The following is a 25,900-nucleotide window of genomic DNA, read 5'->3' as shown; positions in this document are numbered from 1 at the left end:
TGATCCTCTTTACCCCTTAACTGTGAATCTCCAAAATTCTGCTGAGCCCGGGTCAATTCTTGGGACCTCTCCTGTGTTCCCAGACTTTCCCCACCTTAATATTCTCTCCATTGCTGACTCCTGTTGTACCTCCTAAATAATTATAGCTAACATTTACAGGTGTACCTTGGAGATATTGTAGGTTAGGTTCCAAACCACTGCAATAATGCGAATATCACAGGGATTTTTTTTTTAAAGATTTATTTATTTATTTATTTTTGGCTGTGTTGGGTCTTAGTTGTGGCACGCAGGATCTTCGTTGAGGCATGCAGGCTCTTTGTTGTGGCGCGCGGGCTTCTCTCTAGTTGTGGCATGCAGGTTTTCTCTTCTCTAGTTGTGGTGCACAGGCTCCAGGGTGCGTGGGCTCTGTAGTTTGCGGCACACGACCTCTCTTGTTGAGGCGCGCAGGCTCAGTAGTTGTGGCGCACGGGCTTAGTTGCCTCGCGGCACGTGGGATCTTAGTTCCCTGACCAGGGATCGAACCTGCGTCCCCTGCACTGGAAGTCGGATTCTTTACCACTGGACCACCAGGGAAGTCCCCACATGGATTTTTTGATTTCCCACTGAATATAGAAATTATGTTCACACTATACTGTATTCTATTAAGTATGCAGTAGCATTATGTCTAAAAAACAATGTACATATCTTAATTTTAGAATATGTTATTGCTAAAAAACGCTAGCTATCATGTGAGCCTTCAGTGAGTCATAATCTTTTTGTTGGTGGAGGGTTTGAAATATCTCAAGAATTACCAAAATGTGACATAAAGACAGGAAGTGAGCAAATGCTGTTGGAAAAATGGCACGGATAGACTTGGTTGACACAGAGTTACCACAAACCTTCGATTTGTAAGAAACTCAATACTTTTTCGGTGTAATAAAGCGAAGCGCAATAGAACGGTGTGTGCCTGCACTAGCACCTGTCATATGTCAGGTTCTGTTCTAAGTGATTTACATACACTAACTCATTGAGTCCTCACCTCATGAGAAAGATACTATTTGTATGCCCATTTTAAAGAGGGGGAACCTGAGGCAGAGAAGTCTTCTGACTTGCCAGGTCACATGACGAATAAGCAGATCTGAACATGGATTTGAACTTGGTCTGGCTCTAGAGTCTGCTCTTCAAAATGATACGCGTGACCCAGTCCTCTCCATCCCCACAGCCAGGACCTTAGTCCAGGCTCCACCCACCCTCCCTGGACCAGTAAGTAGTATCTTGTCCTGATTCCCTGATTCCTCTCTGTCTCATCAGCCTGTCATTTCCGTATTGCTGTGGAGTCATTTTTCCAAAGACCAGATGTAATCTTGTCATCATCCTTGCTGAAAACGCGTCAGTGGCTTCCCATTGTTTTTAAGGCAAAGTTGATTCTCTGATGTGGCCTATTAACAGGGTCCTCATACATCTTCCTTTGTCAAGCTTACTCATAAACACACCTGCTTATTCTGTTGCATTGGAATCTCAAAGGATCTGTGGCCCCTGCCATTCCCGCCATTCTCACAAGAGTCCCCTTTGGAAGACAAATGATATGGCCGCCCTACTCATAGGCCCTGCATATGCTGTGGCCCCGTCCGTCCCTCCAGCCTCTTCCTGACCCCTCACTCCTCACCCCTGAGCTTCCTTCCTTCAGTCTCTTGTCCTCCCTAACAGCTCTCCCACCACTAGGCATTTGCCTTGCTCTTACCTCTACCAGCTACTTCTTGTCTCTTCTTGCCCTTGCACTCAGTGAGTCTCAGGCCTGGTTGCATGTTTGAATCATCTGCAGAGCTTTATAACCGAATACTGGTGCCTGGGCCCACTGCAGACAAATGAAGTTAGAATCTCTGTTGATTCAAAGTCTCCCAGTTGATTTTAATGTGTGTTAAGGTTAAAAACCCTGGTTGACTTGTACTCATCCTCTAGGCCACAGCTCACCTCCTCAGGGAAGCCCTCCCTGACCTCCCTGACCAGGTCTGTTCCTCCTATTTTGCACTCTTATAGCCCCACATACCTCTCCTTGCTGTCACACATCATAGGGTCACTTAACATTTATTTATGGGACGACAGAGAGCCTAGAATCTGGGTCCAAGTCACCAGCTGTGTGACCTTGAACAAGTTACTGAACTTCTCTGTGCCTCAGTTTTCTCCCCTGTAAAATGAGGATAATAAACCTATTGTACAGGGTCAGTGAGGGTCAAATGAGTTAATTATATGTAAAGCTCTTAGAAGAGTGCCTGGCATATGTTAGCTGTTATAGTAAGTCCCCTACATATGAACCTTCAAGTTGTGAACTGTCAAAGATTCGAATGTGTGTTCGCATGTCCAATCACTAACTTAGTTCACGTGTCTGGCATACATTGTCACGTGCGTGCATCCTCTACAAGTGGTTGTGCTTTTGTGTACTTTACTTTACAGTACTGTATAGAGTACAGTAGTACAGTATCTTTATTTGAAGCCCAGGATGTCTGGAAGCAAGCGTAAAAGCAGCAGTGGTGTAGCTGGTACTGCTAAGAAGCGCCAAGCGCCAAGAAAGGACGAAAAGAGACACAAGAGGAAGAAGTAACTGAAGAACCGAAGAGATTCACGACGCAGGGAGTGGCAAGGGGGTTTTCTTTCTTTGAGGAGGCACTGTTAGTTTTTGAGGCACAGGACCCAGATGTAGAACGGTACACGAAGGTGGCAGCAGCCGTTCAGCATGCAATCCAGTGCCACTGTGTCATCTATGATGAGAAAAAAGGAGCTGCTACCCAGACATCACTGGATTGTTTCTTCAAGAGGGTAGATAGAATTGAACCCAGCAAGGAACCAGAACCTGTGCCATCAGCGTCAGGCGTGAGTGACATTGCAGCTTGCCCTCCGTCTCCTATTGCTGACGATCCTTCAGCTCTACCGTCTCCCACCTCCTCTCCCTCCTCCAGTCAGTAACTCTTCTTGCCTGTTCAGTCAGTGCCAGCGCCTGTATGCCAGCTGTTGTACTGTACTACTGTACTTTTCAAGGTACTGTACTGTAAGATTTAAAATGTTTTCTTTATTTTTTGTTTGTTTTTTATGTATTATTTGTGTGACAGGTATTATAAACCTATTACAGTACAGTACTATACAGCCGATTGTGTTAGTTGGGTACCTAGGCTAACTTTGTTGGACATACGAACAAATTGCACTTAACGAATGCGCTCTCGGAATGGAACTCGTTCATATGTTGGGGACTTAACTGTACTGTAATAATAATAGTAATAATAGTAATAGTAATAGTAATAATTATCATCCCCCATTGGAATCTAGAAATCCCTGAAGGTGGGGATAGGATCAGAACCTACGTGGGCTTGTGGTTTCCCAGGTGCCAATGGTGGCCTGACAGGCATTCGCTTCAGCAGTGTTCTGCGTGTCCTTCTACATAAGGGCTCTTTCTGCTCTTCTGAAATGCAGGCTTGGGAGTGCCGAGGGCTTCTGTGGCAGAGGGAGCAGTCAGGAAGCTGAGCACGGTGCTCTGAGCCCAGGAATCAAGCTGACAGCATCTTTGCGAGTTAAATAGCCCCGTGTCCTGGTCCTGCCTTTGGTCGACCTGCACTCACCGGGGGGAGGAGGTGCCCCTCCTTCTGTTGGCTGATGGCACTGTGGGGGGAGGAGGGGCAGTGAGAGGAGAGGATGGGTATGTGTGTTTTGTGGCTGATGGAGGGTTTATTTATAAAGCAACGGTGTGATCCGTGGCAGTGTGTCTGTTCCCTCAAGGCTGCTGTACATTCTGAGCAGTGAATTCACAGGAAGAGGCGGGACAGAGCTGTGTGAACAGCCTGGATGGCAGAGGGTGTCAGAGCTTGAAAGGCCCCTGGGGAATACCCGGCTTAACCCCCTTATTTTCTGCAGGGGGAACTGAGACCAGAGCATGGAAGTGACTTGGCCAAGATCATAGATGTAGTTTTTATTTTAAGCTAACATCGATCAAGTGCGTACTACCTGCCAGTCCCCGTGCTAAACACAATATAAAAATGATTTCATGAACCTTCACAAATCTAGAAAGCAGAAACATTTATTTATTTATTATTCCACACGCACAGTGTTTACTACATGCCAGGCATCGTGCTGAGCTCTTTACAAATACTAACTCATTAAAATCTCATAATCCTATGAGATTTTGTGTCAGGCAGCTGTTAAAGTTTTAAGTAATTCACTCCCCATAACGATCCCAGGAAATAACTATCATTATTGTCCCTGATTAACGGACGAGGAAACTGAAGTGTGTAAATGGTGGAGCTGGCTTTAATCCAGGCAACTGGACATGGAGCCTCACCTCTTGTCTTATTTTATTTTTTTAGTTTTTTGGCTGCGCCGCACAGCGTGCAGGATCTCAGTTCTCCCTGACCAGGGATCGAACCCGTGCTCCCTGCAGTAGAAGCGTGGAGTCTTAACCACTGGACACCCAGGGACATCCCTGGAGCCTCACCTTTTAAATACCCCTCTAAACCTCCTCTTCATGGTGAACTGCACCCTATACCAGGCTGAGGGTCACCCAACCAGGTCTAGGCCTCACCTGCTGGAAGGGATGTGGCTTCTCATCCCTGCCAACTCAGACACCAAACTGGAGCTGAACCTGCACGTCTAATGCCTGACGCCTTGAAGCCACTTAGAGTTGGTTCTAGCTTGTCCACACACACAGCCTTCCAGAAGAAGGAAGACAGCCCCTGTTTGCTGGGAGAATGAGGACTCCCACTTTTACCTGAGGCTGGGTCTACGCTTCTCCCTGAGGCTCCATGAAGGCACACAGTTGCTGTTTCCTATGGTCTCCCTCTGTTATACTAGTCGGTGGGTTATACTAGTTGGAGTGGGGATCTGGCAGGAGTTACGAACTCAGATGCCTGCAGGGACCCGCCAGTTGCAAGTGGGCTGGGTGGGGACCATTGTCCCCCACCCAAAGGGTGTGGCCAGGACTCGGCTCCAGCCCAGGGCTGCCCTCAGGAGAGCTGGCCCAGTGTTGCCAGCTCTGAGCTCTTTGCCAACGTTCTGTGTAAATCTGAGGAATACGATACCCCTGTAAAATTGTGGCTCCGTGGCTGTGAGTCCCACCCCGAGTCCTGGAAGTACCTCTCTGCAACAGATTTGCATGTATGCCCTGGAGGATGGCATAAGAACCAGGTTAAAAACCGCTGACTTAGCTAATGAATTGAAATCACTCGTCTAAATAACATAAATCCTGGAAAGGAGAAGACCAGCTTAACATTAGTGACAACCAAGAAGAGTTTAGGGGGTAGAAAACACAACACTTTTCAGGAAGCACATAAAGGAAGGCTCAAATTACATGTGACTTCCTTCCCCCCTTTCTCTTTCTCTCTCCATCCCCCCACCCCACCCCTTTAACTGAGCTTCAGCTCCCAGCCACTGCACTGCTCCTTGTTCTAAATTCTGATGGGCCTAGTTCTCCCTTCATAAATGGCACGTCACTGACCAGACCTTGGTCCATTCAGCACTGGCTGGAAGCGTGAGGTCAGATGCTCTACTGCCCACTGAGCTGGTGCTGTAGGTGGGAATTTTTGTAGAAGAGGCAATAAGCAGGGTTGACAAAGATTGGCATTTCCAACACAATCTGGAAGAATATGTGGGTGGGAATAACCAAGAAAATTTTGAAAGTGGATGGTGATGCTGGGGTAGGGGTGGGTGGGTATACAATGGATGTTTTTAGGTACTAAGATATTATAAACCTATGGTATATTAAAATAGTATGGTACTGAGGCACATCTCTCAGTTAAGAGACAGATCAGTGGAGCATAAGAGGAAACTTTAAAATGAACAAAGGATATAAGAGAAATTAGTGTATGATGAAAGAGGCATTTTAAATCAGCACAAGAAGATGCATTCCATACATTTGTTGTTACAACTTGCTAAACAGTAAGAAAAAATAAAGGCCTTTCTTCAAGAAGCTCCTGCTAAAATGAATTCCAAGGGACATAATGATTTCAGTGTAGAAAGTGAAACTGTAAGAGAATGAAAATACTGGGAAGGACTTTCTGAATATAGCAGCAGGAACAGAGACCATAAGGAAAAGGGAGAAATTGCACTTTATTTAAACACACACAAACAAATACACTTTCAGTGTTAGATGTTGAAAGAAAGAACATCAACAAAATTGAAAGGCAAATGAGGGCTTCCCTGGTGGCGCAGTGGTTGAGAGTCCGCCTGCCGATGCAGGGGACATGGGTTCGTGCCCCGGTCCGGGAGGATCCCACATGCCGCGGAGCGGCTGGGCCCGTGAGCCATGGCCGCTAAGCCTGCGCGTCCGGAGCCTGTGCTCCGCAGCAGGAGAGGCTGCAACATTGAGAGGCCCGCGTACCGCAAAAAAAAAAAAAAAAAAAAAAAGGGCAAATGAAAAACTGGGAAAACATTTACTGTATAGATCATAGATAAGTGGTTAATATTCTTTTTAAAATTGTATAGGAAACGTGTTACAAATAATTTAGAAAGAAACCAACTTGAATTTAAACATGGACAAAGAATATGGACAGAAAATTAACAATAACAGTGAACATTTAAAAATATTTACTTCCACTAGTGACTATTAGGCAGTTTTCATGCAGTAGAGCATTGAACCCTCCCATCAAGTTAGGAATTAGATATGATTATTATCCCATTTTTAGATGAAGAAACTAAGACTTAAAAGGGTTAAGTAATTGGCCTCAGAGTCCAAAAGCTATTGTAATAACTGTGAGAGCTGGGCCTTAAATTTGAACATGGCTATTAAGGAACCCCTAATATGGACATTGACTCCAGTACAGATTGTAACCCAGGAAATCATATTTAAAATTTTACCAAAGTTGGGCTTCCCTGGTGGCGCAGTGGTTGAGAATCTGCCTGCCAATGCAGGGGACACGGGTTCGAGGCCTGGTCTGGGAAGATCCCACATGCCGCAGAGCAAGTAGGCCTGTGAGCCACAACTACTGAGCCTGCGCGTCTGGAGGCTGTGCTCCGCAACAAGAGAGGCTGCGATAGTGAGAGGCCCGCGCACCACGATGAAGAGTGGCCCCCGCTTGCCGCAACTAGAGAAAGCCCTCGCACAGAAACGAAACCCAACACAGCCAAACATAAAAATAAATAAATTAATTAATTAAAAAAAATTCTACCAAAGTTGACACAACAGAAGCTTGTCCTTAAATGGAACAATTACTTATTTGCCCAAGGGGCGGGGGTAGTAGCAGGCATGGTGTATCAAACCATTCCTCAGGCACCCGAGCATCTGCACAGCGTTATCAGTGCTATTCACTCTCTTCTCCGGCAACATAATGAAAGATCTTCACCAAATTATAGTGTCCCCCTTTCAACTGTGTAATTACAGCTTCTAACATTTTACACATTTCGTGTTCACAGAATCTCAGTCCACGTCATCCCGATTAAGGTTTCCTTGCGTCTTTGTCTCTCGGGAATTCTTGGCGTTCTGTTTGCAGTCTGGGGCATGGTGGTGCTGTCGGGTTACCCAGTGTGCTGGTACGTGCTGTGGGAGTTTCGTGATAAACACGAAAATATTCTGCTTTCATCAAAACTTGACAGGGGTATATATGGAGAAGTCGTACTCCCTTGCACTTTGTTCCCTCCTGCCTTCCTAGAGAAACACTTATTACCTTCTCTTGCAGCCTCTCCTTCTAGAATTTGTTTATGCAGGTGTGAGTAATTTAGAGTATACTTCTTATCCCGCCTTAGTTTCTCACCCAAAAGGTAGTATGCGACACACACTCTTCTGCATCTTGGGTTTGGCTTTTTTTCCTTTTTCGATTTCACTTAAAAATAAACCCTTAAGATTTTTCCATATTAGTGCAGAGAACTCCTCATTTTTATACCTGAAGAGTAGACCATTGTGTAACTGCACTATGATTTATTTAAGCACCTCCCTACCTATGACACTTGGCTTATTTAAAGTCTTTTGCTATTATAAATGATGCTGCAGTGAACAACCGTCTGCGTATATAATTTCCTATGTATGTGGGTTTACCTCCAGGATCAGTTCGCAGAAGTGGAACGACTGGGTCAGAAGGGGAGAAGCATTTGGAATTTTGATAGACGTGCCCAGTTGCCCCCAAGGGTAATACCAGTCGGCCGACCTACCAGGCATATGTGTATCTGTGTTCCCACAGCTTGTTAATGGAGACCGTTGGGATGAACATCTTAAAATTTTAAAGAGTTGTCTATTTCATTTTTAAGGTGTATTAGAAAAAACATAATTTGCACATCAATTCCACAAGTTCACACTCTTAGAGAGTTTTATTTTAAAATAGATTTAAGTAAAAGTGGCAAGCCGAGTTAAAGAAAAGCACCAAGTAATAAATAATATTATAGGTAGTATGTAGATGTGCAAAGATATGACAACTCAAGACTGAAGTTGGGGAAGTGTTACCATGATTATATTTTCTCAAATCAGGAGCCTGTACTTCCTGTGTACAGGGCACTGTGCTGGGAGCTTTAACCATCACAACCGATCTGTGAGGTGGGTACTGTTTTCATCTCCATTTTATGGACAAGGAACCAGAGACTCAGAGTGGTTAAGTCACTTGCCTGAGGCCACACAGTTAACTCCAGAGCCCGTGTTTGTAAACTTCCTCCTGTTCTGACAGTATTTTCAAACGAGATCTCCAGGTTCGCCTTGCTGTCGACCTTCCAGGAAGCATACTTTCCAGGCTTTTGTAGTCGGTAAAGGTCCAGGGATGACACAGTCTGAATTTACAGGTTGCTCTGACTTCCTACTCTGACTGATGCTGTTGGTGTGGGCTTTCATGACCTTGGTGTTTCAACACAGCTTCTGTATTCCTGCAGCTTTGCCTCAGCTCAGCCGGATTTCAGCCCACCTGTGCACAAAGCCACACAGCCCATTCAGGTGGAGAAAGGCTATTTTAGGTTTTGATTTAGAGGTTTAAAGTTTTTTTTTTTATTGGTTTCTCATCTCTGCTTCCTTCCTCCTTAGCTGCATGTACCTGGAGTCAGGTGATGAACTGAAGATGCTGAGCTGGGTTCGGCCTGTCCTTTGGTCCTGGGGAGTATCTGTTCACAGTAAAGACTCTGGTTTGGGGGTGGGGGTGGGGAGCTCCGAGTGACCTGACTCTGGCTGGTGCTGCATTTGTGTGGGATGAAGGGTGTCATTATCTATAACGCCCTGTTGGGTGGGAGACCCTCTGGGAAGGCTGAGGAGCAGGGAGGCAGCCAGGTGACACTTGGGCGTCCCCATGCTGTTGCCTGCATCTTTGGAGCCTGACAAACTTGATTCCACTTCTTCTCTCCCACTTCCTTACTTTGTGACCTTGGACAAGTCATTTCTCTAAGCCTCAGTTTAGTCATCTGGAATACCGGGATAATAGCTCCTCCCTCATTGGCCATTATGAAGCTTTAATGATGTTATATGGAACCCTTAGCACAGTGTTTGGCAGAGAGTCTGCTGAATTCATGGTGGCAGTAAGAGTCACAGTAGTTGATTATCATTTTGTTGTTGTTATTTGGCAATCTCTTGGATCAAAATCAGAAGTGGAAGAAAACTTGGAATCCAAGTTTGCCTAGTACAAAGCATGATGGAGCTCAACCCCATGAAACAGTGGGTAGAAGAATCATGCCAGGACCCTGTGGGAACCTGGTTCCCAAGGGTGGGAGAGATGACCAGGGACACTGGAAATCAAGTGATGATGCTGGGGTAGGGATATGACAGTTTCTAACCCATTTCTTTTTTTTTAGTTTTTAATTTTTATTTATTTTTTTATACAGCAGGTTCTTATTCGTCATCAATTTTTTTTGTGTGTGTGTGGTATGCGGGCCTCTCACTGCTGTGGCCTCTGCCGTTGCGGAGCACAGGCTCTGGATGCACAGGCTCGGCAACCATGGCGCACGGGCCCAGCCGCTCCGCGGCATGCGGGATCCTCCCGGACCGGGGCACGAACCCATGTCCCCTGCATCGGCAGGCAGACTCTCAACCACTGCGCCACCAGGGAAGCCCAGTCATAAATTTTATACACATCAGTGTATACAGGTCAATCCCAATCGCCCAATTCATCACACCACCATCCCCAACCCCCCGCAGCTTTCCCACCTTGGTGTCCATATGTCTGTTCTCTACATCTGTGTCTCAACTTCTGCCCTGCAAACCGGTTCATCTGTACCATTTTTCTAGGTTCCACATACATGCGTTAATATACGTTATTTGTTTTTCTCTTTATGACTTGCTTCACTCTGTATGACAGTCTCTAGATCCAGCCACTTCTCAACAAATGACCCAATTTCGTTCCTTTTTATGGCTGAGTAATATTCTATCGTATATATATACCACAACTTCTTTATCCATTCGTCTGTCGATGGGCATTTAGGTTGCTTCCATGACCTGGCTATTGTAAATAGTGCTGCACTGAACATTGGGGTGCATGTGTCTTTTTGAATTATGGTTTTCTCTGGGTATATGACCAGTAGTGGGATTGCTGGGTCATAGGGTAATTCTATTTTTGGCTTTTTAAGGAACCTCCATACTGTTCTCCATAGTGGCTGTATCAATTTACATTCCCACCAACAGTGCAAGAGGGTTCCCTTTTCTCCACACCCTCTCCAGCATTTGTTGTTTGTAGATTTCCTGATGATGCCCATTCTAACTGGTATGAGGTGATAACCTCATTGTAGGTTTGATTTGCATTTCTCTAATAATTAGTGATGTTGAGCAGTTTTTCATGTGCCTCTTGGCCATCTGCATGTTTTCTTTGGAGAAATGTCTATTTAGGTCTTCTGCCCATTTTTGGATTGGGTTGTTTGTTTCTTTAATATTGAGCTGCATGAGCTATTTATATACTTTGGAGATTAATCCTTTGTCCGTTGATTCGTTTGCAAATATTTTCTGCCATTCTGAGGGTTGTCTTTTCGTCTTGTTTATGGTTTCCTTTGCTGTGCAAAAGCTTTGAAGTTTCATTAGGTCCCATTTGTTTATTTTTGTTTTTATTTCCATTACTCTAGGAGGTGGATGAAAAAATATGTTGCTGTGATTTATGTCAAAGAGTGTTCTTCCTATGTTTTCCTCTACTAGTTTTATCCTGTCCGGTCTTACATTTAGGTCTCGAATCCATTTTGAGTTTATTTCTGTGTATGGTGCTAGGGAGTGTTCTAATTTCCTTCTTTTACATGTAGCTGTCCAGTTTTCCCAGCACCACTTATTGAAGAGACTGTCTTTTCTCCATTGTATATCCTTGCCTCCTTTGTCATAGATTAGTTGACCATAGGTGCGTGAGTTTATCTCGGCTTTTTATCTTGTTCCATTGATCCATGTTTCTGTTTTTGTGCCAGTACCATATTGTCTTGATTACTGTAGCTTTGTAGTATAATCTGAAGTCAGGGAGTCTGATTTCTCTTGCTCCGTTTTTTTCCCTCAAGACTGCTTTGGCTATTCGGGGTCTTTTGTGTCTCCATACAAATTTTAAGATCTTTTGTTCTAGTTCCGTAAAAAATGCCATTGGTAATTTGATAGGGATTCTATTGAATCTGTAGATTGCTTTGGGTAGTATAGTCATTTTCACAATATTGATTCTTCCAATCCAAGAACATGGTATATCTCTCCATCTGTTGGTATCATCTTTAATTTCTTTCATCAGTGTCTTATAGTTTTCTGCATACAGGTCTTCTGTCTCCCTAGGTAGGTTTATTCCTAGGTATTTTATTCTTTTTGTTGCAATGGTAAATGGGAGTGTTTCCTTAATTTCTCTTTCAGATTTTTCATCATTAGTGTATAGGAATGCAAGAGATTTCTGTGCATTAATTTTGTATCTTGCAACTTTACCAAATTCATTGATTAGCTCTAGTAGTTTTCTGGTGGCATTTTTAGGATTCTTTATGTTTAGTATCATGTCATCTGCAAACAGTGACAGTTTTACTTCTTCTTTTCCAATTTGTATTCCTTTTATTTCTTTTTCTTCTCTGATTGCCGTGGCTAGGACTTCCAAAACTATGTTGAATACTAGAGGTGAGAGTGGACATCCTTGTCTTGTTCCTGATCTTAGAGGAAATGCTTTCAGTTTTTCACCATTGAGAATGATGTTTGCTGTGGGTTTGTCATATATGGCCTTTATTATGTTGAGGTAGGTTCCCTCTATGCCCAATTTCTGGAGAGTTTTTACCATAAATGGGTGTTGAATTTTGTCAGAAGCTTTTTCTGCATCTATTGAGATGATCATATGGTTTTTATTCTTCAATTTGTTATTATGGTGTGTCACATTGATTGCATATATTGAAGAATCCTTGCATCCCTGGGATGCACTTGATCATGGTGTATGATCCTTTTAATGTGTTGTTGGATTCTGTTTGCTAGTATTTTGTTGAGGATTTTTGCATCTATATTCATCAGTGATATTAGTCTGTAATTTCCTTTTTTTGTAGTATCTTTGTCTGGTTTTGGTATCAGGGTAATGGTGGCCTCATAGAATGAGTTTGGGAGTGTTCCTTCCTCTGCAATGTTTTTGGAAGAGTTTGAGAAGGATGGGTGTTAGCTCTCCTCTAAATGTTTGATAGAATTCACCTGTGAGGCCATCTGGTCCTGGACTTTTGTTGGAAGATTTTTAATCACAGTTTCAATTTCATTACTTGTGATTGGTCTGTTCATATTTTCTCTTTCTTCCTGGTTCAGTCTTTGAAGGTTATACCTTTCTAAGAATTTGTTCATTTCTTCCAGGTTGTCCATTTTATTGGCATAGAGTTGCTTGTAGTTGTCTCTTAGGATGCTTTGTATTTCTACGGTGTCTGTTGTAACTTCTCCTTTTTAATTTCTAATTTTATTGATTTGAGTCCTCTCCCTCTTGATGAGTCTGGCTAATGGTTTATCAATTTTGTTTATCTTCTCAAAGAACCAGCTTTTAGTTTTATTGATCTTTACTATTGTTTTCTTTGTTTCTATTTCTTTTATTTCTGATCTGATCTTTATGATTTCTTTCCTTCTGCTAACTTTGGGTTTTGTTTGTTCTTTTCTCTCTAGTTCCTTTAGGTGTAAGGTTAGATTATTTCAGATTTTTCTTGTTTCTTGAGGTAGGCTTGTATAGCTATAAACTTCCCTCTTAGAACTGCTTTTGCTGCATCCCATAGGTTTTGGATCATCGTGTTTTCATTGTCATTTGTCTCTGGGTATTTTTTGATATCCTCTTTGATTTCTTCAGTGATCTCTTGGTTATTTAGTAATGCATTGTTTAGCCTCCATGTGTTTGTGTTTTTTACGGTTTTTTCCCTGTAATTGATTTCTAATCTCATAGTGTTGTGTTCAGAAAAGATGCTTGAAACGATTTCAATTTTCTTAAATTTACTGAGGCTTGATTTGTGACCCATGATGTGATCTATCCTGGAGACTGTTCAGTGTGCACTTGAGAAGAAAGTGTATTCTGCCACATTTGGGTGGAATGTTCTATAAATATGAATTAGATCTATCTGGTCCATTGTGTCATTTAAAGGTTGTGTCTTGTTATTTATTTTGTTTGGATGATCTGTCCATTGGTGTAAGTGGGGTGTTGAAGTCCCCTACTATTATTGTGTTACTGTTGATTTCTCCTTTCATGGCAGTTATCATTTGCCTTATGTATTGAGGTGCTCCTGTGTTGAGTGCATAAACATTTATAATTGTTACATTCTTCTTGGATTGATTCTTTGATCAATCAATCAGTGTAGTGTCCCTCCTTATCTCTTGTAACATTCTTTATTTTAAAGTCTATTTTATCTGATGTGAGTATTGCTACTTCAGCTTTCTTTTGATTTCCATTTGCATGGAATATCTTTTTCCATACCTTCAGTTTCAGTCTGTATGTGTCCCTAGGTCTTAAGTGGGTCTCTTGTAGACAGCATATGTATGGGTCTTGTTTTTGTATCCATTCAGCCAGTCTGTGTCTTTTGGTTGGGGCATTTAATCCATTTACATTCAAGGTTATTATCGATATGTATGTTCCTATTACCATTTTCTTAATTGTTTTGAGTTTGTTTTTGTGGGTCTTTTTCTTCTACTGTGTTTCCTGCTTAGAGAAGTTTCTTTTGCATTTGTTGTAAAGCTGGTTTGGTGGTGCTGAATTCTCTTAGCTTTTGCTTGTCTGAAAAGCTTTTGACTTCTCCATCGAATCTGAATGAGATCCTTGCTGGGTAGAGTAATCTTGGCTGTAGGTTTTTCTCTTTCATGACTTTAAGTATATCCTGCCACTCCCTTCTGGCCTGCAGAGTTTCTGCTGAAAAATCAGCTGATAACCTTATGGGGATTCCTTTGTATGTTATTTTTTGTTTTTCCCTTGCTGCTTTTAGTATTTTTTCTTTGAACTTAATTTTGGTTAGTTTAATATGTTTCTTGGTGTGTTTTTCCTAAGGTTTATCCTGTATGGGACTCTCTGTGCTTCCTGGAATTGGGTGACTATTTCCTTTTCCATGTTAGGGAAGTTTTCAACTATAATCTCTTGAAATATTTTCTCAGAACCTTTCTTTTTCTCTTCTTCTTCTGGGACCCTTATAATTTGAATGTTGCTGCATTTAGTGTTGTCCCAGAGGTCTCTGAGATTGTATTCAATTCTTTTCATTCTTTTTTCTTTATTTCTGCTCCTTGGCAGTTATTCCACCATTTTGTCTTCTAGCTCATTTATTCATTCTTCTGCCTCAATTACTCTGTTATTGATTCCTTCTAGTGTATTTTTCTTTTTCATTTCAGTTATTGTGTTTTTCATCTCTGTTTGTTCTTTAGTTCTTCTAGATCTTTGTTAAGGATTTCTTGTATTTTCTCAATCCATGCCTCCATTCTATTTCCAAGATTCTGGATCATCTTTACTATCATTACTCTGAATTCTTTTTCAGGTAGATTGCCTATTTCCTCTTCATTTATTTGGCTTTGTAGGTTTTTACCTTGCTCCTTCATCTGTGACATATTTTTTTGCTGTCTCTCTCTCTCTCTCTCTCTCTTTTTTTTTTTTAATGAATGGGATTGTGTTCCTGTCTTACTGGTTGTTTGGCCTGAGGCTTCCAACACTGGAGTTTGTAGGCTATTGGGTAGAGTTGGGTGTTGGTGCTGAGATGAGGAACTCTGTTAGACCTCACTCCGATGAATATTCCCTGGGGTCTGAGGTTCTCTGTTAGTCCAGTGGTTCGGACTCGGAGCTCCCACCGCAGGAGCTTCAGCCCGACCCCGGGCTCGTGAACCAAGATCCCACAAGCCACGTGGGGTGGCAAAAAAACAATACCAAAGTAAAAAAGTAAGATTAGACTAGGAAACTAACAGATATGTTAGAAAGAATAGAAAAATAAAAATATAGATGAATCAACAACTGAAAGGTATGTCAGTATCACAATAGTAAAAAAGAAGAGGAGGGAAAAGAAAAAAAAAACGGGGGGAAAGGCCTCAGCTGAGGAGAGTGGGACCTAAGCAAGGGCGAGGTTTAGGCAGTGGGTGGGGCCTATGCTCAGGACCCACAGGGCAGGAGAAGGCCCTGGGGGCTGTGGGGGGAGGGGCTTAGGCTCAAGGAACAGAAGGGGCCCAGGCGTGCCCCCCACCCCTGGTCTCAGGGGGCGGGGGAACCTCACCTGGGAGCCCAGCAGGCAAACGCCCTCCTGTCCTCTCCTGCGCCTCTGGTCTGGGAGGGCCCCTCCCACCTGCCTCTCCTGATCTCCCTGGCCTCCCTCTTACGCCCCCAAGGACCCACGTGGCCTGGAGGGGGCTTTGGACGGCAGGGGATCAGTGCGGGAGCTCAGCGGGCTCCTCAGGCCCGCGTGGGCAGGGCAGTCGCCCTCTGCTCCTCCTGGAGAGTCCCTCCCACCTGCCTCTCCTGATCTCCCCAGCCTCAGGGGCGCCTATCTTCTCTGGCCTCCACTTCTCCTCCCCCCCTCAGTCCCCCTACATCCTACCGGTTCACTATGGGGTTCCTCCCATCTCCTTGGGTGTCAGAGTCCCCCACCAGCGGCCGGCAGGAACCCTAGTTGTGGGGAGAAGCCAACTCCTCGTCTTCCCACAATGCCATCTTGACTCTCCCTCCTGCACTATTGTTTCTGACTGCTCCTCCCTTGTCTCTGCATCCCCTCTCTACCCTGATTAGCAACCGTTTGAACCTGCCCTTTGGAACTCAGGGAAGGTCATGGAGGCTGAACAGAACGGCTCCCGTGCCCAGGAGCCCCACAGGGTCCTGCTTGTTTCAATAGTATGTGGTCAGAAATGCTCGAATCCTTCTCCCTGAGATTCCTCACTAAGATTTATCCGTGGAGGAAAGTGCAAAGCCAGCAAAGAGCAACTTTATTGTTAGTTGGGGTTTTGCTTCAAATCTCGAAGTAGAGCTCATGAGGCCCTTGGGGACCTAAGGACATTTAAAACATACTCAAAACTAATTCTTGGCTCCTATAGGTTAACATATCAGGGAACCCAGAAGGAAATACAAAACCAAGAGGAGAGAGAGAACTTGTCCTAGGGCTTGGAGTGGAGCTGGTCCAGACCATTCATGCCCAACCTTCTTAGGGTGAGGCCACGGCCCCCCAGCAGCCTCCTGGGAGAGGGAGAGAAAGAGAAAGATGGTGGTGCAGCTTTTAAAACCTGTGAAGGCTCCACACACCAAGGCTAGGCCAATCAGTGTCTTGGACTCTGACCAACCAGATAGGTTCTCCTCCTTTGAGGCTGAGTAGGGGAGTGAGAGAAGCCTTGAGCTCCCCCTTCAGGCCAATACCAGTGGTGAACAGGTGTTTCTTTCTAGGCAGATTTGAGACACTCATTTCTCGACTTTAAGGTGAATTCTCAAAGGCCAGGGAAGTGTTTTATGGCACAGAGCACTGGGACTATTTCCGGGAACCAGATGTATTTTCTGCATCTCATTGCCTAAGAAAGGAAACATGGCTGGTTAAGCCATCAACGGGGAGCCTTTAGTTTCCTTTTTTGATTTCCAAAAAATTGTTATTAGGGTAGCACCTCAGTCCTCGAGCAGGACAAGGGGGTCCTGGGGTCCTTCTGCATCCTGGGAGCCCTGCAGGACAGCCAGAGCAGAGCTGACCCAGCCTCTAAAACTTGGCGGTTCAGAGCTGTGCAAGGGCCAACACTTCATCTGCCTGACCGCAGAGGCTTGGAATGTCATGAAAGAAACTTTGTAGCTCATTAAGAAGATGCAGGCCAGCAAAAGCCTTCAGGGATGGACAGGGTTTTAGGCAGAGGCTTACTGAGACAGAGTTTTCATGCAGCAAAATTCACTTTCTTTACATATAGTAAAATTCACTGCAGTTGATATATAGCACATTCCAGTCAGCCCCTAAAAGTTCCCACATGCTGTCCCTTTGTTGTCAATCCCCTTTCCACCCCCAATCCTTCTTAACCACTGATCTGTTTTCTGTCCCCATAGTTTTGCCTTTTCTAGGATGTCATTTAAGTGGAATCATATAGCATGTAGCCTTTGATTTAAACAGAATCCAACAGCATGTGTTTGACAGCTTTATCTTACCCAAATTCTTCTGAGATTCATGAATGTTACCTGTATCAGTAGTTCATTCCTTCTTACTGCTGAGAAGTATTCCATTGTGTGGACGTACCACACTTTGTTTATCCGTTCACACGTTGAATGTTGAATACTTGGTTGGTTCCAGACTTTGGCTATTGTAAGTAAAGTAGCTATAAACTTGCAGGTTTTTCTGTGGATAGATGTATTCCTTTCACACCTAGGAGTGGGACTACTGGGTCATATATTATAAGGGTATGTTTATAAGAAAGTGCCACACAGTTTTCCAAAGAGGTGCTACCACTTTGCATTCTCCCCAGCGTCGTAGGAGAGTTCCAATAGTGTTCTCTCCACATCAGCACTTGGTATCGTCAGTATCAATTTTCTAAAATTGTAGCCATTCTGGAAGATATAAGGATTATTTTTAAATTTTGTAAATAACAGTTTCCTAAGGAGAAATGCTCATCATTTTAATAGCACATAAAATAATTTCTACTTATTCTGTCCATTTATTTGCTCACTTGTTCATTTCCTGTCTCTATTAGAATATGTTTTTAAAAGGCACCTGCATCAATAAATAAATGTGAATGGATGAATGAATGAATGAGTGAATGAATTAGGAGATGGGTAGCATATAGCAAAGGCTAGAACATCAGATCAGCCCTGGGTTGGAACCTAGGGCCCATGATTTTAACTTTTCTCTTTCACAGAGAAGGCAGCTTTCAGGCTGGGATGGGAAAGAGAAGAAGGAACTTTTTGGTTAGAGTAGCTCTTGAAGGAGAAAGACATCATGCAGAGCCAGAGAGTCATGAAGGGCATGGCATATTTGGGAGTACGAGCAAGTCCTGTGTACTGAAAACACAGTGTGTGTTTGAGGTCATAGTTGGGATCACATGGGGGATCTAGTAATAATAATGCAAAAGCTTATACTCCTTACTGTGTGCAAGGCTGTTCTAAGATCTCTACATAGGTTAATTCATTTATTCTTCCCAATGGTCATATAGCTTATATCATTCTTTCCATCATACAGACAAGGAAAATGAAGCACAAAGAAATTAAATAACTTGCCCCAAATTATGCATCAAAGAAGAGCCCAGGCAGTTTGGACCTTCAACTACTGCATTACATTGCCAGGTTAGGAAGGGCATGTTAGTTAGTTAAGGAATGGTGTAAGCTGCTGTAACAAATAGCCCCCAAATATAGTGACTTGAACAAGACAGAAGGTAGGTTTTCTCTCAGATGTCTGTCCAGAAGTACAAAGTCCAGGGCTGGTGGGTCCAAGTTTGGGTCCAAGGTGGTCACTTTCACTTCTCACCATCTTCCAGACAATGGGAAGGGAAAAAGGGGCCCTGGAGGCTGTACACCTTCCTTTTAAAGGAATGACTGAAACACGTACATCCCATGGGCCAGAACTCAATCACATGGACACACCAAGCTGCAAGGGAGACTGGGAAATGTGGTCTATAGTTGGGCAGCCACGGTCTCTGCTAAGACTCAAGGGTTCTGTTATTGAAAGGAAGAATGGGTATTGGTGGAAAGCCAGTAGTCTCTGCCACAACCTGTAGACGATTCATTGGACTTTGAACTCTGTCCCGTAGATGATGAGGTCCTGTTGGGGAGGTTTCATGCCCAGACTTGGGTTTTAGATCATCCAGAAGTTGCTTGGCTGATAAAGGAGAGAAAAGTAGGAGCAAGGCGACCTGTTTACCTGATCTGTCTGGTGTTTTGTTTGCCATCTGTGGAGTCCTTGCTGCAGATAAGAGTCAGTAGGTTGGGTTCCCAGATGGAGGACTTGCAGGCACAGTGAGTGTGCTGGGGCAGGATGGGAGCCATCAGCTGTCTTAGGCATTCATTCATTCAGTGGTTACTTATCAAGCACCATGTTTGGGCACAGAGCTCCAGTGATGGTCCCAGCAAGTATGATGAATGCTGGGGGCCAAGTTCAGTTCTCTAGGAGTTCTCCAGGGATGCACAGTGCAGTGGGAAACTGGGGCATGCCACACTGATGCCAACCTCTTTTGTTTGTTTCTTTTGACCTTAGGACCCCCGGAGCAAACACAAGTTCAAGATCCACACGTACTCCAGCCCCACGTTTTGTGACCACTGTGGGTCGCTGCTGTATGGACTCATCCACCAGGGGATGAAATGTGACAGTAAGTACGTTTGCTCTCTGGCAGCCTCTGCTGACTGGGCTGCTTCCTCATGGTCTACAAAACATTCTCCCAAGTCCTGGGTGGCCTGGGTACCACTTGTTTGTTGCTGAGTAACAATAACCATTTATAGAGCTCATGATTCTGCAAGGCTGTCCTTTAGGTCTGGGCTGGGCTTACTCATGCCTACGTGGTGGGTTAGCAGGTTGGTGAGGGGCTGTCTGGGCCTGGAGGGCCTCACCCACCTGTCTGCAAGGATGGCTGGCTGTCACCTGGGTGATGGGAATGACGGGGGTTGGGGGACCACATGTCTTCCGTCCTGAGCAGGCTAGCCTGGGCTTGCTCACACGGAGGTCCCAAGTGCTTTAAGAGGGCAAGTCCCACTGATCAAAGCAAGTCACATGGCAAGGTTCACAGTCTGTGTGGGAGGGGACAGTCCACAGGTGTGGACACAGGGAGGCGTGGTCAAATCGGGGCCATTCCTGCAGCCACGCACACAGCTGTTGCCAGCACCGATATGCGGGGCTGATGCCTTTCTCTGCAGAGAGAAAATCTGCCTCCCTTTAGCACCTACAGTTTATGCTAGAAGGGGGGCGGGCATGTGATTCTCTGACCAGGCTGGGGTGGAAAGAGGCAGGAGGGGGCAGGACTTCTCTTTATTAAGTGAAGGACTGAATGGCCCGAGGGGTGGGGGAGCCAGCAGGCTTTGAGAGCTGCAGCTGCAAAGGGGACAGGGTGGAGATGGGGGGCTCAGTGCTGCTGGCTCCCAGAGGCCTGTTGACCCCCGCATATTGAGCAGTCATGAGGCCGGACTGTCCCTGTCACAGGGGTCCTGAGGCCCAGGGGACAGAGAGAGAAACTCTCAGGGGCAGAGAGTGACAGAGAGGAGTATGGGTGTGGATGGGGAGGAAGGGGGCAAGAGACAGAGAGAAACACACAATCACAGACAGGGACGGATTCAGGGGGCAAATGACACGTGCGCCCAGGTGTAGGGAGCGATGGGTGAGGCTACAGAGGGGCCCAGCTAGAGAGAGACTCAAGCAGGAGGGACAGACAGACGAACCAACAGACACAATGATTGGAAGTGACACAGAGAGAGATGCCCTCAGTCAGGCTCCTGCAGAGATACTGAGATGGAGAGAGAGCAGAGACAGGCAGAAACACACACATGGAGAGACACAGAAAGAGATGGAGACAAAGAGGTGTGACACAGGCCCAGAGCATGAAACAGACCTATTCACAGATGCAGCCGAGGCAGCGAGAGACACATGCTGAAGCAGAGGAGCAGAGACCAGGAAAGAGACGTACACCCATATGGGTACCGAGAGGCAGACAGAAACAAACAGGGCAAGAGCCACAGAGACACGCATGGTGAATGGGGCTCCCAGGTAGACACATAACAGAGGCGGGGAGAGAGCGGCGCAGCTGCCTTCTGCCTGTGGGACACTGATTCCTCTTAGCGCACGTGGGGCCCCAGGTGGGCCTCAAGGACAGAGAGGGCTGGGTGGGAGGCAGCTTGGGCTGACGCAGAGCCCTGAACGTGGGCACTCAGGTTCCAGGGGGCTCTCCCTTCCTCCCCACCATCCTTTTCTCCCCACGATTCATTTCCAGTTTTGTAATCTGCCTGCTGCCTCCTGGAGCTTGGGAGGGCTGAGAAGGGGGTGTCCTGAGCACCCCCTGCCCCTGGGGATGCCGTCCCCCCAGTTCCCCAGGGAATCTCCTGAAATGCAGGCCCCATGGGGTGATCTAGACTCTCCTCCTGGCTTCTCGAACTGGAACGAGGGTCCCCTAGAGAACACTGGACTCCAGGCACACCTCCCTGGAGCAGCCGTGGGACTTAGGGGAAACCAGCCACCCACTGAAGGAAGCACAGATGTACTACAGGATTGTGGGAAGGGAGCCTGTATTTATCGTATCACGTAAGAGACGTGAAGGTCCGATTCAGTCGCAGACCTATTCCATTCGTCTTACCCTGCATCTAATTCTTTTTCTTGCAGTTAGTTTCGGTGGATACTGTGCGGGCTTTGCTCAGGTCCCAAGATGATGCCCCTCCCAGGGGGTGGTTCCTGGCAGGTGCAAGGGTGCAGAGGCCTGGTCCTCTTGTATCCATTTGGGACAACTCTGAAGGGTCCCTGGAGGTCCAGAGCTCTCTTTACTGTCAGCCTCAGTGCATCCTCGTGGGCGAGCTCCTCCCTCCCAGGAGCCCTTGCGGTAAACCTGCTGGCTCACAACTCCCATTCTCAGACGCTTTCCACGGAGACCAACCTATGGGCCGTCAATATTTAAAAATCGGGAGATGTCACATACAAGTCAGGATTCCTGCTTAATCTTGAAAAATGGGGCGATCTCAGCAATTTGGGGCATGCACCCTGCATGGCGGCTCCTGAGTGGGGACACTGCGCTCCCTGGCCGGTCAGGTCCCGCCACACCTGCAGCTTCTCTCGCTGCGTTACCTGCTGCCCGTGCCACTGAGCTTGGTGCCTCTGGCTTCAGAGCCGTCGGGGATGCGCGAGGTGCCTCAGCCTTTCGGGAGGACGGACATGTTCCTCCTCCTTTGTCCATCAGGGCCTGGGGTGGGGGGCGGGGGCCGCGGGAGAGTTGGAGAAGCCCTTCTGATGAGACCCGGGCAGGGCGGGCACGGCTGGCTGGTCTCCGCCAGCTTCGGAGGGAAGGAGGGGAACAGGAGGGGTCCAGCCTGGACCAGCCTGAGCCGCGCACCCTCCCTCTGTCCCCGCAGCCTGCATGATGAACGTCCACAAGCGCTGCGTGATGAACGTCCCCAGCCTCTGCGGCACAGACCACACGGAGCGCCGCGGCCGCATCTACATCCAGGCCCACATCGAGAGGGAGGTCCTTATCGTTGTCGGTAGGTGGCGCTGGGCTCCCGCTCCGGTTCTGCTAGGTTCGGACCTGGCTGGACCGCTGAGTCAGGGGAGGGGAGGTTGGTGGAGGGATGGGCGGTGCAGGGGCGGGGCGAGAGGTGAGGTGACACACTGCCTTCCTCCCCTCTCCCCGCGCCGCCGGCCCCCATTACAGCCCATCTCCGCTGTAGGCATCCTTAGAGACTGCATCCCCAAAGGGTGAAGCTCTCAGCACCTCTGGTGCGCTGGAGCTTAGAGCTGGGACACCAGCAGTACATTACTTTTCTCGAAGACCTCAGAGGAGCCAGTAGAGCAGACAAAATGCTGAACGCCTTAATTTTATGGCACTGTGCGTCCCTGGGGGCTTTCCATGTATTTGAAGTATTTCTTTCTTAAGCCTGACGGCGGCCTCACTGGTCCCTGTTCTGTGATTCTCCCTATTTTTCGCACTTCTGAAATACTTCATAGTAATAAGAAAGAGGGATAATACCGCCTCTTATGAGAAGTGCAGCATGGTGTCTGTCCCTCCTAATGGAGCATTCACAACATGCTTGGCTCTGACATGAGCAGCTCAGACAAAATGGAAACCTGGCTGTGCTGGATGGGTAACTGCTCAGACATAAAGCTACGGTCAATGCGGCACTGAACTGGACCAGAATGGGACTAAAACTTTGTTTTTTTAAATTTATCTTATTTTATTATTTTATTTTTTATATATTTTTTGGCCACGCCGTGCGGCATGTGGGATCCTAGTTCCCTGACCGGGGACCAAACCCTCACCCCCTGCATTGGAAGCACGGAATCTCAATCACTGGACCGCCAGGGAAGTCCCCAGAATGGGACTAGAACTTTGAAGGAATTCTCCCCCAGAGGCTTGTGTCAAACTTCTTAGAATTTACAATTTGTTAATTTAAACAAGGTTTTTTGACTTGATATCTTAGGAAATTGATCATAGAAGGGATTGATTTTGCAAAAATTGGTCTGAGGCCCTGGAATGGTTCAGCAGCTCTGAAGCACTGAGCCTACACCACATAAAAGTTGAAAGATAGCCCTGTAAAATGTAATCCCCGTTTTAAACTGAGGTTCATGACACCCAGTGGGCTCTTATGGAACGTGTATTCCGTTGAATTGTTTTTTCCTCTGAAAGGAAGGCAATGGCTGACATGACTTCTTCCCAGTGAAATGCTTGAGGGTCCCCCAAGGAGGAAAAGCCTCACGAAAAGCTGGTTTCCCCACTGTCGAAGCTTCCTGGGCTGGAGGGGCAAAAATGAGACCCTGCTGCCCTCTACTGTTATTCTCTAGGAACTACACTGGCTCAGATGTTACTAGGGCCAGCCAACCTTCAAGGAACCCATTGAATGCACGGCGCTCAAAACCAAACGACAGCATAATGCTCTCAAGGTCCATCCATTGTTCCCACCACAAAAAAGAAGTAATTATTTGAGGTGACAGAGGTGTTAGCTAATGCCAGGGATGTAATCATATTGTAATATACAAATCAACACATCCGTACACCTTAAACTTACACAGTGTTATATGTCAATGATATTTCAATTAAATAGAAAAGACTTACATGTTATCTCTTTCACTGCTCAAAACAGCATTGTGAAATATCTATTATACTTGTTTTATGAATGAAGATACTGAGGCTCAGAGGAGTTGTACTTCTGAGAGCTCACACCATTTGTAATCATCATCGTCATCCAGTCAGCTACATCAGAAGTAGCTAACATTTGAGTTTTTAAGTGTGTTAATCACTCTGCAAAGCACTTATGGCAATATCTTGTTTAAAAATTTTCAGTATCTCTCATGAGCTAAGTAGTATTATCGTTCTATCAGAAAACAGGCTTAGAGAGTCACACACGGCATCACCTAGGTCTGTTGACTATTGTGATATACTAGGTTACTTTTTGGTTTAGTTCCCTGCGCTAACTCTCCCCCCATACCTTATTTATTCCCTCTGTGGTTTAGCTGCATTACCTCTTATGTGTGTTTCCTGGGCACTTTGTTTCACGTGGTACAATGCAACGTCTCTTCCAATTCGAGGTCAAAGTCTTCCCCCTCAATCACAGATACACTGTCTTATATCTTGATCACAAGCTGACGATTTCCAGGCAATCCCAATGAGGGTGTGGTATATTTGTTTCCTAGAGCTACTGTAACGAAGTACCACAAACTGGTGGCTTCAAACAACAGTTATTTATTCAGTCACAGTTCTGGAGGCTGGAGGCTAGAAGTCTGAAATCAAAGTGCCGGCAAGTTGGTTCCTTCAGGAGGGCTCTGAGGGAAAGTCAGTTCCATGCCTCTCTCTTAGTTTCTGGTAGTTGGGGCTCCTTGGCTTGTGGCTGCGTCCCTCCAATCTCTGCTTCCATCATCACATGGCGTTCTTCCCTGTGTGTCTCGGCATCCAAATTTCCTCTTCTTCTAAGGACTCCAGGCATTGGATCAGGGCCACCCTAATCTGGTATGACCTCATCTTGACTTGGTTACATCTGCAAAGACCTTATCTCCAAACAAGGTCCCATTCATATGTATTGGGATTAGGACTTGAACACCTCTTTTAGGGGATACAATTCAACCCATAGCAAGGAGAAGGAAGAAAAGTTAGGACTCCCTTAAAGTTAAGGACAGAATATCTGCATGTTCAGGGTTCTGCTAGCACTAACTGAATAGCTACCGATATACTAAGAGCACTTTGTGGTTTTCCAAGTGCTTTGGTACTGACTCATCCAACGGAGATAGTGGTGTTGCCAACATACAGAAGGGGAAACTAAGACTCGGTGAGGTTGGACAACTTGCCTGATGTCTCGTGCAGAGCAGGATGAGCCCCTGGGCCTCCTGTCTGCAGGTCACTGTGCCCTGCTATTGCCTCCTCACCGTTCCAGGCACGGTCAGTACCTGGTGTGGGATCGTTGATTGACTGATGATAGAAGAAGCTGATGCTTTGACTGCAGTCCTCTAAACACAGAGCTGAGATGGAGATTTTTGTTCAAGTGATTTACTGGGGCTGCTCATAAGATAAGGAGTGAGGATAGAGCAGGGAAAAGCTGAGTGAGAGTGTGGTCTCCATTGAAGACCAGCTATAGCTGGATCCCATGGAGTCCTGGACCACAGATTATAGCACAGGGTCAGTCCCTCCTCGAGGCAAGAGGGCTGTTCTGTTAGGGTCAGACACTGCTATGGGCTGAATTGTGTCCCCTTAAAATTCACATGTGGAAGCCCTAACCCAATGAAATGGTGTTTGGGGGTGGGGCCTTTGGGAGATAATTAGAGTTAGATGAAGGTGGGGTTCTTATGATGGGCTTGGTGGCTTTATGGCCGCATGAGGGCACAGCAAGAAGGTGGCCACCTGCAAGCCAGGAAGAGGGCTCTCACCAGGAACCGAATTGGCCTGCACCTTGATATTGGACTTCCTGCCTCCAGAGCTGTGAGAAATAAACACTGTTGTTTAAGTAACCCAGTCTGAGGTATT

The 25,900-nt window shown here is 45.8% G+C and overlaps 1 protein-coding gene across 3 annotated transcripts in view; it reads left to right on the top strand.

The window, feature by feature from the left end:
• PRKCB (protein kinase C beta) overlaps positions 1-25,900 on the top strand; it is a 310,170-nt gene that overhangs the window by 144,762 nt on the left and 139,508 nt on the right. For all 3 annotated transcript variants that reach the window (XM_030871519.2, XM_030871518.2, XM_060285527.1), the window contains exons 4-5: positions 19,459-19,570; positions 22,305-22,433. In XM_030871519.2, coding sequence (XP_030727379.1) covers positions 19,459-19,570; positions 22,305-22,433 — 241 coding nt within the window. The remainder of the gene's footprint in view (positions 1-19,458; positions 19,571-22,304; positions 22,434-25,900) is intronic.

This window comes from Globicephala melas, chromosome 15 (assembly GCF_963455315.2).
Source record: "Globicephala melas chromosome 15, mGloMel1.2, whole genome shotgun sequence".
NCBI classification, from domain to species: Eukaryota; Metazoa; Chordata; class Mammalia; order Artiodactyla; family Delphinidae; genus Globicephala; species Globicephala melas.
The sequence above is the reverse complement of the archived record's forward strand: the minus strand, read 5'-3'. Positions and strand labels throughout refer to the sequence as shown.